General features: G+C 38.9%; 1 protein-coding gene across 1 annotated transcript in view; it reads left to right on the top strand.

The window, feature by feature from the left end:
- The window catches only part of PIP4P2 (phosphatidylinositol-4,5-bisphosphate 4-phosphatase 2), a 69,243-nt gene extending 54,981 nt beyond the window's left edge, over positions 1 to 14,262 (top strand). The window contains exons 6-7 of the mRNA XM_006055362.4: positions 12,709 to 12,799; positions 13,443 to 14,262. Of these exons, the coding sequence (XP_006055424.1) occupies positions 12,709 to 12,799; positions 13,443 to 13,586 (235 nt within the window). The 3' untranslated portion in view covers positions 13,587 to 14,262. The remainder of the gene's footprint in view (positions 1 to 12,708; positions 12,800 to 13,442) is intronic.
- The last annotated feature ends 1,379 nt before the right edge of the window (positions 14,263 to 15,641 follow it).

The raw sequence follows: 15,641 nt of genomic DNA, 5'->3' as shown, positions 1-15,641 counted from the left end.
TTGTGTACTAAGCATGGTGATCATTCCTTTGTATGTACATATATTATTTGTAATCTTTACAGGTCCTGGGTAGCAGGAATTATTATCCTCATTTTATAAATGAGGAGCTGTTAGAAAGGATAATGATTTTGCTCAAGTGATTTGCTTGGTTGGTTTATTTTAGAACAATGGCAATATTTTGCTAATAAGAAAGAAGTATTGAATGTTTAGATATTCTAACAGAAGGCTGTGTTTTAGTGTAAGAAGAATTTGTATCTCTTTCTTAAGGAACAATTTGCCTAGAAATTCACTTGAAATAAATCAGCTTAAATGTCATTCTTAGAGGAATGTGTATAGAATTGGAATCACATGCTGAACACGAGAGGACTTAGGACATTCATTACTTATTTGAGGAAAGATCATGTTATCACATGAACACTCACGGGTCGTATCTAGATTTCTTTTCTCTTTGAATATTTTTCTTAACAAAATGATGAGTCATCTATTGAAGTAAGATTCTGAGATTTTTATTTTTTAAACTCAAATAGCAAATATCCTAAAATTATTTTTTTGTTATATAAATTACTAAATCATTGCTATGGAACTAGCATTATTTTTCTATCTCACAAAACAAGTGGGGGGAGCCCTTTCCCCCAGGGCTCCAGAGACCAAGAAACAGTTTTTAATCTCACTGTTTCCTATTCACACAATCACTGAGGCTATAACAGCTAATGGTGAGGTTTCTTTTTCGATTAGGCAACTTGTGGCTAATGCTGGACAGGGGTTGTAGTCCTAGCATTCTGAAATGACAACCTGGACCATTTTTCCATGAAAATGTTTTGATGGATTTACAATTAGTGACATGATGACTTAATCCATGATAATTATCAATGAGTATCATTCCTTCTACATCACTGAGGTACTTTTGTGTGGATCTCTTTCTACCATTTTAAACAAGAGCAATTTAAAACTTATTATTCTCATAAGTTGGGGCTTCCCTGGTGCCTCAGTGGTAAAGAATCTGCCTGCTAGTGCAGGAGACATGGGTTCGATCCCTGATCAGAAATATCCCCTGGAGAAGGAAATGGCAACTCACTCCAGTATTCTTGCCTGGGAAATCCCAGGGTTGAAGGAGCCTGGCAGGCTACAGTCTGCAGGATTTCAAAGGGCTCAGAGATGACTTAGCAACTAAACAACAGCAATAAATTCTCATAAATTATCATTTTACTTTTCTGGTTAGTGCTTTCTTTTGTAATTACTCATTAATTCAACAGTCCTGTGCTGGGTACTAGCTGCCCAAAATAAAGATATAATCTTGTCTTTAAGGAACTTTGTCTTATGGATATGTGGAAGAGAACAGACAATTACAATAAAGTTGTACGATAAAGTGCTTTGGAAGGTTATACCTAGCATGTTCTGCTCTGAAGAGATCCTAATCCAGACTGGAGGGAAAGGGAATATGAAAGGAAGCTTCCAGGAAAGAGGGATATTAAAGGTGACTGGTGATGCAATATACTTAAGTGAAGAAAGGGAAGAAGCTACAACCCAGAATACTCTACCCAGCAAGACTCTAGTTCAGATTTGACAGAGAAGTCAAAAGCTTTCCAGGCAAGCAGAAGTTAAGAGAATTCAGCACCATTGAACCAGCTTTACAACAAGTGCTAAAGCAGTTTTTCAAGGCAGGAAACACAAGAGAAGGGAAAGACCTATAAAAAATAAACCCAAAACAATTAAGAAAATTGTAATAGGATCATACACACTGATAATTAACTTAAATGTAAATGGATTACATGCACTAACCAAGGGCTTCCCCAGTGGCTCAGTGGAAAAGAATCCGCCTGCAATGCAGGAGCCAAGGGAGTCACTGTTTCGATCCCTGGGTCGGGAAGATCCCCTGGAGGAGAACATGGCAACCCACTCCAGTATTCTTGCCTGGAGCATCTCCATGGACAGAGGAGCCTGGCGGGCTACAGTCCATAGGGTCACAAAGAGTCGGACACGACTGAAGCGACTTAGCATGCACACTAACCAAAAGACCTAGACTGGCTGGGTAGATGAAAATGTGCATGTATGCACTTCCACTCACCACATCACTCTGCTTAACCCCCCAAATCATATATAAATATCTTAAAAATTTATTTAATTGGAGGACAATTACTTGACAACATTGTGGTGTTTTTTGCCCTCCTTCATCACGAATCAGCCTCAGGTATACATGTATCCCCCGACCCTGAACTCTGCTTGCAGCTCCCTCTCCACCCCGTCCCTCTGGGTTGCCCCAGAGCACCAGTTTTGGGTGCCCTGCTTCATGCATCGAACTTGCACTGGCCATCTGTTTCACATGTGGTAATGTACACGTGTCACTGCTATTGGGTTAATCATGTTTCCATTATGGCTTGCAACTGTAATTATCTTTTTTTTTGTTTGGCTATTGATTGTGAAAATAGATAAATATCTTTTACTATACTGATTGCTGCTAAGTCGCTTCAGTCATGTCCGACTCTGTGCGACCCCATAGATATCAGCCCACCAGGCTCCCCCATCCCTGGGATTTTTCAGGCAAGAACACTGGAGTAGGTCGCCATTTCCTTCTCCAATGCATGCAAGTGAAAAGTGACAGTGAAGTTGCTCTGTCATGCCCGACTCTTAGCAACCCCATGGACTGCAGCCCACCAGGCTCCTCCATCCATGGGATTTTCCAGGCAAGAGTACTGGAGTGGGTTGCCATTGCCTTCTCCAATAGTGATAATGTAACTATTATTCATTTTAATATGTTGAATTAAATGATGGAATTATATATCACTATATATGTATCTAATTATGCTTAAGAATTATATATCACAGAAAATAATAGAATTATATATCACTAACACTATCATTTAGTATAAAAATCTATAATCAGTCTTTAAAATCCAGATGTACATTATAATTATCTTGGAATTTTCTGAAAAATACAAATGCCCAGGTATTGTTACTTTTTCAAAAACTCCAGATGTGATTATAATGAGCAAACTAGCTGGAATATTGAGTGCAGCACTTTAACAGCATCATCTTTTAAGATTTGAAATAGCTCCACTGGCATTTCACCTCCTCCACTAGCTTTGTTCATAGTGATGCTTTTGGAAGGCCTACTTGGCTTCACATTCCAGGATGTCTGGCTTTGGCTGAGTGATCACACCATCATGGTTATCTGGGTCATTAAGACCTTTTTTGTACAGTGCTTCTATGTATTCTTCTTAATCTCTTCTGTTTCTGTTAGGTCCATACAGTTTCTGTCTTTTATTGTGCCCTTCTTTGCATGAAATGTTCCCTTGGTATCTCTAATTTTCTTGAAGAGGTCTGTAGTCTTTCCCATTCTATTGTTTTTTTTGTTTCTTTGCATTGCTCCCTTAAGAAGGCTTTCTTATCTCTCCTTGTTCTTCTTCGGAACTCAGCACTCAGATGGGCATATCTTTCCTTTTCTCCTTTGCGTTTCGCTTCTCTTCTTCTCTCAGGTATTTGTAAGGCCTCCTCAGACAGCCGTTTTGCCTGTTGCATTTCTTTTTCCTGGGGTGGTTCTGATCACAGCCTCCTATACCATGTTATGAGCCTCCGTCCATAGTTCTTCGGGCTCTTTGTCTGTCAGAGCGAATCCCTTGAATCTGTTTGTCACTTCCACTGTATAATCATAAGGGATTTGATTTAGGTTATACTTGAATGGCCTAGTGGTTTTCCCTACTTTCTTCACTTTGTCTGAATTTTGCAATAAGGAGTTCATGATCTGAGCCACAGTCAGCTCCTGGTCTTGTTTTGCTGACTCTATAGAGCGTCTCCATCTTTGGCTGCAAAGAATATAATATAATCAATCTGATTTCAGTACTGACACACAAATGAATATAAATAAAATAGGAAATATGAATATCAGTGGATTGTATTACTGTCAATACATTGGTTATAATATTGTATAAATGTTGCCATTGGGGAAACTGGTTAGAGAACAAATGAGATCTCTCTGTATTGTTTCTTATAATGGCTTTTGAGTCGACATTTGTCTAAAACAAAAAAAAAATTAACCCAAACAATAAGCAGGCAGGTTTTTAAAAACACAATGAAACTTCTAGAAATTAAAAGTTACAGAAGTGAAAATACAGTAGAGCAAGCTAAACAGCAGATCAGATTAATTTGACAGATGAAGCTGTGGATTGGAAGACAGAATTAAGTAAATTACCTAGAATCCATCAGAGAGAAATATAAAAATAAAAAAAGGAATATATGTAGGAACATCTGATATATTTCTAATTTAGGAGGAAAAACTAGAGAATGGGATAGAGGTATTTTGAAGAGATAATCCCTAAGGATTTTCAGAGATATGATAGGTGTGATCCTGTAGATTCAAAAAGCACAATGAAACCCAAGCAGAATAAATAAACGAGTTATAGTGAAATTGCAGACAAGTAAGATAAATAGAAGATATTAAAAGCAGAGACAGAAAAGGCAGATTTTTAGTGTGAAAAAGATAGCAGTTCTGGCAGCAAGCCTCTCAATAGCAACAAGGGAAGCCAAAAAGTTTAAAAATACTTCCAAGTTCTAAGAGAAATCAACTGTCAAACTGTTGTTGTAGACCTATCTAAACCATCACAGGCTAATGAAGTTTAAAAAAAGATATTGGCAAATGCAGAACTAACTAACCAGTCAGAACTATCTTCCCCACCCAGGGATCGAACCCAGGTCTCCCACGTTGCAGGCCGATTCCCACCAGCAGTAAAAACCAAAACAGAGTGGTTACCATTCTGAAACCCTCACTAAAGAGACCGATCAAAGATGAAGTTAGGGGAAGTATCACTGAAGAAATTTCTGCACTGCACGAGTAAAGAAAGTATGAACCAAGAAATGCTAAACATTCGTCAGAAGCACTGACTGTAAAATAGCAAACACAGTAACAATGGGACTTCCCGGGAGGTCCAGTGGTTAAGAATCCACCTGCCGGTGCAGGGGACACAGGTTTGATCCCTGATCTGGGAACGAAGATCCCACGTGAGTGAGTGAGTGAGTGAGTGAAGTCGCTGAGTCGTATCGACTCTTTGCGACCCTATGGTCTGTAGCCCGCCAGGCTCCTCTGTCCATGGGATTTTCCAGGCAAGGATACTGGAGTGCGTTGCCGTTTCCTTCTCCACATGCCGGGAGGCAAATAAGTCCCAGCGCTAACGGCACTGAGCCTGTGCTCTGGAGGCCGTGAGCCCCAGCTACTGAGCGCACGCCCGGCATATGCCCAAGCCCACACGCCCGAGAGACTGTCCTCCAGCACAGGGGAAGCCAGGCAGTGAGAAGTCTGCACAGCGCAGCCAGAGCCTAGATCCGGCTCACTGCGACTAGAGACAGCCTGTGCGCAGCAGCGAAGACCTAGCGCAGCCAAATGAATAAATTAAAAAAACAATAACAGGGGCTTCCCTGGTGGCTCAGTGGGAGAGAATCCATCTGTCAGTTGCAGGATACGTGGGTTCCATCCCTGGTCGGGGAGAATCCCACCTGCCCTGGAGCAACTAAGCCCATGCGCTGTAAGGACTGAGGCCCACATGCCCAGGAGCCCTGCTCTGTAACAGGCCAGGCCCCCGCAGTGAGAAGCCTGCACCCTGCAACTGGAGAGTGGCCCCTGCTTGCCACAACTGGAGAAAAACCCACACAGCAACAAACACCCAGAGCAGCCAAAATAAATAATAAAAGTTTTCATTTTTGTTTAATAAATTTATTAATTGAATAATTCTATTTAATAGATTTTTTAATTCAATAAATGTAAATTATTTGTTTAATAAAAATAGATAAATAATAAAATAATGAGAAAACAATAACAGAAATACTGTTAATGCTAACAAATTTGGAGAAACAAAAATAGAATTGAACTGACACACTGAAGAACAAAAACACATAACATGGGAGTGGAGTATTTGGAGTCAAAGCTTTCTAAGATCCTTGCATGTGTTGGAAAGATAGATTTTTCAAATGATTATAGTTTTTAAAAGGTATGCATATTAAAATTTAAGTTCCACTGTAAATAGAAATATACATGTATATTTAAAATATAATATATAATATGTAAATAGAATATGTATTAATAATATAAATATAATATGTAAATAGAAATATACATCATTATGCCAGCAAATCTGGAAAACTCAGCAGTGCCCACAGGACTGGAAAAGGTCCGTTTTCATTCCAATCCCAAAAAATGGCAATGCCAAAGAATGCTCAAACTACCACACACTTACACTCATCTCACAGGCTAGTAAAGTAATGCTCAAAATTCTCCAAGCCAGGCTTCAACAACACATAAGCCGTGAACTTCCAGATGTTCAAGCTGGTTTTAGAAAAGGCAGAGGAACCAGAGATCAAATTGCCAACATCTGCTGGATCATCGAAAAGCAAGAGAGTTCCAGAAAAACATCTATTTCTGCTTTATTGACTATGCCAAAGCCTTTGTGTGGATCACAACAAACTGTGGAAAATTCTCAAAGAGATGGGCATACCAGACCACCTGACCTGCCTCTTGAGAAACCTGTATGCAGGTCAGGAAGCAACAGTTAGAACTGGACATGGAACAACAGACTGGTTCCAAATAGGAAAAGGAGTACGTCAAGGCTGTATATTGTCACCCTACTTATTTAACTTATATACAGAGTACATCATGAGAAATGCTGGGCTGGAAGAAACACAAGCTGGAATCAAGATTTCTGGGAGAAATATCAATAATCTCAGATATGCAGATGATACCACCCTTATGGCAGAAAGTGAAGAGGAACTAAAAAGCCTCTTGATGAAAGTAAAGAGGAGAGTGAAAAATTTGGCTTAAAGCTCAACATTCAGAAAATTAAGATCATGGCATCTGGTCCCATCACTTCATGGGAAATAGATGGGGAAACAGTGTCAGACTTTATTTTTTTGGGCTCCAAAATCACTGCTGATGATGATTGCAGCCATGAAATTAAAAGACGCTTACTCCTTGGAAAGAAAGTTATGATCAACCTAGATAGCATATTCAAAAGCAGAGACATTACTTTGCCAACAAAGGTCCGTCTAGTCAAGGCTATGGTTTTTCCAGTAGTCATGTATGGATGTGAGACTTGGACTGTGAAGAAGGCTGAGTACCGAAGAATTGATGCTTTTGAACTGTGGTGTTGGAGAAAACTCTTGAGAGTCCCTTGGACTGCAAGGAGATCCAACCAGTCCATCCTAAAGGAGATCAGTCCTGGGTGTTCACTGGAAGGACTGATGCTAAAGCTGAAACTCCAATACTTTGGCCACCTCATGCGAAGAGTTGACTCATTGGAAAAGACCCTGATGCTGGGAGGGATTGGGGGCAGGAGGAGAAGGGGACGACAGAGGATGAGATGGCTGGATGGCATCACCGACTCAATGGACATGAGTTTGAGTGAACTCCGGGAGTTGGTGATGGACAGGGAAGCCTGGCGTGCTGCAGTTCATGGGGTCACAAAGAGTCGCACACGACTGAGCAACTGGACTGAACTGAACTGATACATCTTTAAAATTCAAAATAGTAGGTAGCAAATGAAATAAGAGCATCAGCTGCTGCTGCTGCTAAGTCGCTTCAGTCGTGTCCGACTCTGCAACCCCATAGACAGCAGCCCACCAGGCTCCCCCGTCCCTGGGATTCTCCAGGCAAGAACACTGGAGTGGGTTGCCATTTCCTTCTCCAATGCATGAAAGTGAAAAGTGAAAGTGAAGTCGCTCAGTCGTGTCCGACTCCTAGCGACCCCATGGACTGCAGCCCTCCAGGCTGTCCATGGGATTTTCCAGGCAAGAGTACTGGATTGGTGTGCCATTGCCTTCTCCAAAGAGCATCAGAGTCAATCGAAAAGAAATCTAGAAAAGGGGATGGAGGGCAAATAAAACAGTAGAAAACCAAAATAAGAAGAAATAATCAATGTATGTTAGTTGTCAGAATATATATAAACTTAATAAAACTTGTGAGAAATTATCAGACTAGATTTAAGTACATCTATAGACTCTGATGGAGAAGGCAATGACACCCCACTCCAGTACTCTTGCCTGGAAAATCCCATGGACGGAGGAGCCTGGTAGGCTGCCGTCCATGGGGTCACTAAGAGTCGGACACGACTGAGCGACTTCACTTTCACTTTTCACTTTCATGCATTGGAGAAGGAAATGGCAACCCACTGGAGTGTTCTTGCCTGGAGAATCCCAGGGATGGGGGAACCTGGTGGGCTGCTGTCTATGGGGTTGCAGAGTCGAACACAACTGAAGCAACCTAGCAGCAGCAGCATAGACTCTGATGCTGGGAGGGATTCGGGGCAGGAGGAGAAGGGGACGACAGAGGATGAGATGGCTGGATGGCATCACTGACTCGATGGACGTGAGTCTGAGTGTACTCTGGCAGTTGGTGATGGACAGGGAGGCCTGGTGTGCTGCGATTCATGGGGTCACAGAGAGTCGGACACGACTGAGCAACTGAACTGACTGATATGCAATTGGAAGATGAAACACATAAAATATGAGAACATAGAATAAAAGTAAAAGGTGAAACCATGAAACACTAACCAAAAGGAAAGGTATACCACGCAAACACTAACCAACAGTAAAATAGCAATAGTAATACCGAGTAAAATAGCAGAGATTGCTGTTCTTTTCTTCCTTGCAGTGGAACTGTCAGTCTTAACGGCTGCTCAGCTAGAGACTCCACTTCCTAACCTCTCTTGCAGATAGATGGTTGTGACCATGTGTTTGTGTTGAGGACCATGAAATATGAACACAAGTGATGAATACATCTTCCTGGGACTCTATTTAAAGACAAAACCTGCTTGTCCTGCTTTTTACTCCCTTCTTCCAGTTGCTTGGAGAAGGCAACTGCAACAGGACATTTGTTACCATATTGAGTGAGTGGCAGTCATGGAACAGAACTGTTTACCAGCCCTTGGGTGTACATTTACCTTTGAATTCTTATGTGCAAGAGAAAGAAAGCTACTGTTTTATAGATTTCTCTGTTATAGCATTTTAGCATATACCTTAATTATCTTATATGCTTTAGGGTATTATTATCATTATGGTCACTTCATCAGAAATATAAATTCCAAACTTGTGTGCAACAAGTAATCTAACTTTGATACATGTAAAATAAAAATGAATAATTATAAGAATTATGCTCTTGACAGTCAACATAAATGCTGTCAACTAAAATAAAAACACAGTGTGAGAGTTGGGAGTTAAGTTTCATTGAGGATAGATAACTGCTCCAGAGAGGTAGGGAGGAAGGTCAGTATATTTGTGATTTTGGTGAAGGGGGAGTACGTGCAATCAAGCACCGATTTTTGCAGAAGATTGCTACTGGTCTTATGAAGTCATTAGTTGCTACTAGTGACTCTTACTACCACTAGTAGACATAAGAGGAGTAGACATTAGTGCTTTTCTAGAAATGAGGAGCTGCAAGAATTGGGCTCATAAAATCTTCTCCTGAAAAGATCTGTCTGAAGACCTGGTCTGCCAGATTTTCTCAGAGAACAAAGTGTTTCATTCCTGAACTCCACCCTGAACTCCTTTCAGGGAGTGTTGAAGGTCAGTAAGCTGCAGCAGAGACATTACTTTGCCAACAAAGGTCCATCTAGTCGAGGCTATGGTTTTTCCAGTGGTCATGTATGGATGTGAGAGTTGGACTGTGAAGAAAGCTGAGCGCCAAAGAATTGATGCTTTTGAAGTGTGGTGTTGGAGAAGACTCTTGAAAGTCCCTTGGACTGCAAGGAGATCAAACAAGTCAATTTTAAAAGAAATCAACCCTGAATACTCATTGGAAGGACTGATGCTGAAGCTGAAACTCCAGTATTTTGGTCACCTGATGCAAACAGGTGCATTGGAAACATCATTGGAAAAGTCCCTGATGTTGGGAAAGACTGAGGGCAGAAGGAGAAGAGGGTGTCAGAAGGTGAGATGGCTGGATGGCATCACTGATGCAATGGACATGAACTTGGCAAACTTCAAGAGATGGTGAGGGACAGGGAGGCCTGGCTTGCTGCAGTCCATGGGATCCCAAAGAGTCAGACACAACAGGGCAACTGAACAACAGTAATATCATCCACTAACACAATATGTGATATATGATATGTGTTAATGTATGTTTGTTTAGGAAAGGAGAAAGTACCAGTTTGGCTTTTTGACCTTTGCTATACTTTTACTATTCTGAAATTTTTAAAAAAAAATTAGAAGTAGAGAGATCTGAAAACTATTGAATTTAGAATTTCAGTTGAGAGATATATTTTATGAATTTCCCATAGGCTTCTTGCATATGTATTTAAGATTTTTAGAAGTTTAACCTCTTTAATTTTGTAATCCTAATTCTAACAATGCAAAAAATCAGTATTGTTAAAATGGCCATACTACCCAAAGCAATATACAGATTTAAAGAGATCCCTATCAAATTACCTATGACCTTTTTCACAGAACTAGAACAAATAATTCTTACATTCATATGGCATCATAAAGGACCCAGAATTGCCAAAGCAATCCTGAAGAAAAAGAACAAAGCTGAAGGCATAATGCTCCCAGACTTCAGACTACACTACAAAATTACAGTAACCAAAACAGCATGATATTGACACAAAAACATATATGGATCAATGAAACAGAATAGAGAGCCCCCAAACAAATCCACATACCTATGGTCAATTCATCTTCAACAAAGGAGGCAAAAATATACAATACGGAAAAAACAGTCTCTCCAGCAACGGGTGTTGGGAAAGTTGAACAGCTATATCTCTAATGAAATTAGAAACACTGTCATACCATGCGCAAAAATAACCTCAAAATGACTTAAAGACTTAAACATTAGACATGACACCATAAAACTCCTAGAAGAGAACATAGGCAAAACATCCTCCAGTATAAATTGTACCAATATTTTCTTAGGTCAGTCTCCCAAGGCAATAGAAATAAGAGCAAAAATAAACAAACGGGCCTAATGAAACTTACAGCAAAAGAACCATTAAGAAAATGAAAAGAAAAACTAGTGGCTGGGAGAAAATGACTTGCAAATGATGTGACTGACAAGAGCTAAATTTTCAAAATATGCAAAGAACTCAACAACAGCAAAACAAACAACCCAATTGAAAAACGGGCAAAAAACCTAAATAGGCATTTTCCAAAGACATACAAATGGCCAAAAAGCACATTGTAAGATGTTCAGCATGGCTAATTATTAGAGAAATGCAAGCAAAACTACAGTAAGGTCCCCTCTCACACTGGTCAGAATAGAAATCGTTAAAAATTCTGCAAATAACAAATACTGGAGAGGAGTGGAGAAAAGGGAGCCCTCCTACACTGTTCCTGGGAGGGTAAGTTGGTGCCATAGTGGTGGGGTAGAGGAGAAACAGATTGGGAGTTTGGGGTCAGCATATGCAAACTAGTATATATAGAATGGATAAACAACAAGGCCCAGCTATGTATCACAGGGAACTATATTCAATATCCTGCGATAAACCATAATGGCAAAGAATATAAAGAAGAATTTATATATATATGTACATATATATATGTAAAATTGAGTCACTTTGCTGGACAGCAGAAATTAAAAAAAAAAAAAAAAACATTGTAAATCACCTCTACTTCCATTTTTTAAAGAGCAGAATGATTTTAGATGTTGCTTGTGAAAGTAACTCAGTCATGTCCAACTCTTTGTGAGCCCATGAACTATACAGTCCATGAAACTCTCCAGCCAGAATACTGGAGTGGGTAGCTGTTCCCTTCTCCAGGGCATCTAGCCAACCCAGGGATCGAACCCAGGTCTCCCACATTGCAGGTGGATTCTTTACCAGCTGAGCCACCAAGGAAGCTTGGCTGGCATTATTTACAAGAAGGAAAATGCTAAGTGTCCAATAGTAGGGAATTCATTAAGTTATGTTATATTCATCTTTCAGAATTCTAGTTTGAGAATACCTAATGATGTAAGAAAATGCTTATGCTAAACTGGTAAGTTAGAAAAGATGGCTGTAGAAAAATAGGCAAAATGTTCAGTAGTATTCATGGTAGTGAAATTATAGGTAAATTTCCTTTTTACTCTTTATTCTTATTTTCTACACTAAACATATGCCAACAGTTATAAATGTAAGAGAATCAAATGCTATTTTTAAGATAGCACCTATTTTCCGTTCTGAAATAGAGTTTTTTGGAAATAAAATTTTATTTTGGAAAATCATTGTTGACTATTGTGGGTTTTTGTGGATATTGTCAATGACCAAGACTTGTATTTTGTTTAAAACTACAACGAGTCACACACAAACTCACTAATTATGATTTAGATAGCTCATTAAAAATATCATTCTTTTTTATCATTTTTGTTCTGGTTGCGCTGGGTCTTCATTGTGGTCTTGCAAGCTCTTTGTTGCGGTGCGCAGGCTTTCTCTAGTTGCAGGGAGAAGGCTTCTCTTGTTGCAGTTTGCGGGCTTCTCTAGTTCTGGCTCGAGGGCTTAACTGCCCTGCGGTATGTGGGTTCTTAGTTCCCTGACCAGGGATTGAACCCATGTCCCCCACATTGAAAGGTGAATTCTAAACCACCAGACCACCAGGGAAGTCCCCCAAAATATCATTCTTATTATGCATGTTCTTGTCTCTCAAGTTGAAGAAATAAATGGAAGTATATGTGTTACTGAAGCTGTGAATTAGTACTCACAGTGATGATATGGAGAACATTCATGTAAATACTTAATATTCTGTTTCGTTCTCCTCAATCTACAGTTCTTCAGTGGGTAGTGCACTGCCTCGAAGGCGCTGCTGTGTATATATTACCATTGGAATGATGTGCATTTTCATTGGAATTGGATTAACTGTGAGTATTACTCTATTCATTGTTAGAATTCTTTCCTCTTAACTTGATCAGTAGTAAATGGTGAGGTTTGGAACAACTTCCATTGATCCCTAAAGAACTTGCCTCCCTAACTTACCAGGCCAGAAGCTTCTAAAAAATTTTGAGCAATCTGAAGGTAATCCATGGGCTTGTTCTCAGCAGAGTTTGCTCATCCGGGTGAAATCATGTCTTGGGATCCCTCTGAAGGTTCTTGATATTGGGAACTTTTATCATCCATTTAACAAAAAGTCCATTTGTTTTTATTTAGTGCCAGCACCAGTTTTGCCATGGCCAGAGCTGAAGCAATACTCGTTCAGCTACGATGGTCTAAAAAAAATTCTTTTTATTCAAGTCAAACAAAGATTTATTATCAACATGAGGATGGCATCAGGGATATAGATTAAATTCCTTTATAAATGTTTTAATGGAATTTTGTTGATTTGATAAAAATCTATAATTAGCATAACCTGCTATGTCATTTTATGAAATTTCTGTCAGTGTTAGTCAGCAAATGCAGCAACTCATGTTTTGTCATCTCGGGAATATGTTTCATAAAAATCACCAAAAAAGCCAACACAAATTCTCAGTTTCTAACCTTTTATTTTTATATTGCTTTTTATTTTAGGTTGGCACCCAAGATTTTGCAAGACGATTTCATGCAACCTATGTTTCTTGGGCAATTGCTTATCTCTTAGGTTTGGTCTGCCTTATCCGAGCTTGTTACTGGGGAGCCATAAGAGTGAGTTATCCAGAACACAGTTTTGCATAAGCTTATTTATGACTTTGTGATGCAGTTGAGGGTATCTAGCAGTTCTTGATAAGCTACTCTGGACATCTTTAATTTCATTTTCATTTATGTATGAAGTTTTAAGACTGGGAGCCTTAGATGAACAAACGTTTATTGTACTACATTATAGGCAAATAGTTTATTTTGCTGCTAAGTTTTCAAGCTCCAAATAATAAAGCTTGGTCTTCATGTTCTTTTACATCTCTTAAAGGTATTTTTGATTTGTTCCCAATCATTACACATAACACCACACTTTCATTATTTTTAAATCGATTATTCTATTACTTGCTGGTCTGTGAGTATTCTCAAGGAGTGTTTATAAATATTGCTGTAATGGCTTCACATTTATACTCACTTTTTAATTAAGCTATCACACTTGCTTGCTTTAAATCTAAGCAATATGCATTTTGCTTGAACTGCTTATAGTAACTTTAACCTAAGATCATAGTGACATTGTTCAGGAAAAAAAAATGTTTAGTGTACCTTCAAAGACTTGACATTCTTGTCAGATAAAGACCATTTCTAGATACTGTATGCTTGTTTTATGTTGTTTGTAGAAATAAATAATATTTTGGTAGTAATTTAATATATAAGAATAAAAATATTTATTTGTCCACCGTTGGAGATATGTTGGATAAATGTTTGTTCTCAAAGATCACAGGACTTTTGTCTTTCATTTTTGTCATTGTTTGAAAATGTTCTAGTTATAAAAGTTCTGGCCTAGATTTATGAAATTTAATATTAACCAGCTCTATGTATTCCTTTATGGAACTTGAAGAAAGTGTTTCACATAACATGTTTCATAATATTTAACAGTTTACAAAAATGTATCTATATCAGATTGTCCTCCTTTTCATTAGATCATGGTTGATTTTTCTTATTGGGGTGTGTGTGTGTTTTAGTCACTCAGTCGTGTCTGATTCTTTGCACCCCCATGGACTGTAGCCTCCCACGCTCCTCTGTCCATGGAGTTCTTCAGGCAGGAATACTGGAGTGGGTTGCCATGCCCTACCCATGCCATGCCCAACCCTAACCCTAACCCTACTTTATGGAATACTTGGGGCTTCCCAGGTGGCACAGTGGTCAAGAATCTGCTTGCCAGTGCAGGAGATGCAAGAGACTTGGGTTCGATGCCTGGGTTGAGAAGATTCCCTGGAGGGGGAAATGGCAATCCACTCCAGTATTCTTGCCTGGAAAATCCCATAGACAGAGGAGCCTGGAGGGCTACAGTCCATGGAGTCGCAGAGTCAGACACAACTGTGCACACACACATGGATTACTGAAATGTGAAGGAAGCCTGTGACGTTTTACACGGGCTAAAATATTAAGATTAGATATAGTTAGTTTTATCATCCTTCTCAAAGATAGCTAGTCAAAATGATTGCCAAATTTATTCCAAATACAGATCAAAGACAAAAAGCAATGTTCTTTTCTAGGAATTGACTAGGATTTAAAGAATCACTTCTTGCACTGCCCATCTTTGTAGTTTTAAAAAGAAATTACTTAGCTGAAAGGTAATATTCTAAAGCTTTTGAAGTAGTACTGAATAGAATTAGATAATGAGGTGATCTGAGTAAATCAATTGGCTATTCCAGGGATAAGAATAATATTTTTAACTATTTATGTTCCTGATTAGTATAACAATGTACTCATCAGAGAGTTTGGGGCAAAATGCACATAAACTTCATGGAGTAAATGATAAATGTATAAATGCACTAGCTCAGGATTATATGTATCTTTGAAAATACACTAATAAAGATTATCGTTCAAAAATTACCTTGTTCTATTCCATTAAAAAAAAAAAAAGGTCTTTCCAAAGTTGCCTTGAGATCTTACTCTAAAGTTGTCATGTTCAAGAATGCATATGATGTTCCTTTATATAATATTCAGTTACATTTTTCCAGTATTTTTGTGCTTTATTTTAAATATTTAAACATAAAGATTTTAAATCTATTTGTAATATACTTGATCCTAGGTATGAAATAATCTATTTTTTTCTCAATGGTTGACTAGTTGTAGCAGCATTGTATACTGAAT

Source organism: Bubalus bubalis, chromosome 15, assembly GCF_019923935.1.
Source record: "Bubalus bubalis isolate 160015118507 breed Murrah chromosome 15, NDDB_SH_1, whole genome shotgun sequence".
Lineage (NCBI taxonomy): Eukaryota > Metazoa > Chordata > Mammalia > Artiodactyla > Bovidae > Bubalus > Bubalus bubalis.
Note: the sequence above shows the minus strand (reverse complement) of the source record. Positions and strands in the feature narration are given on the sequence as shown.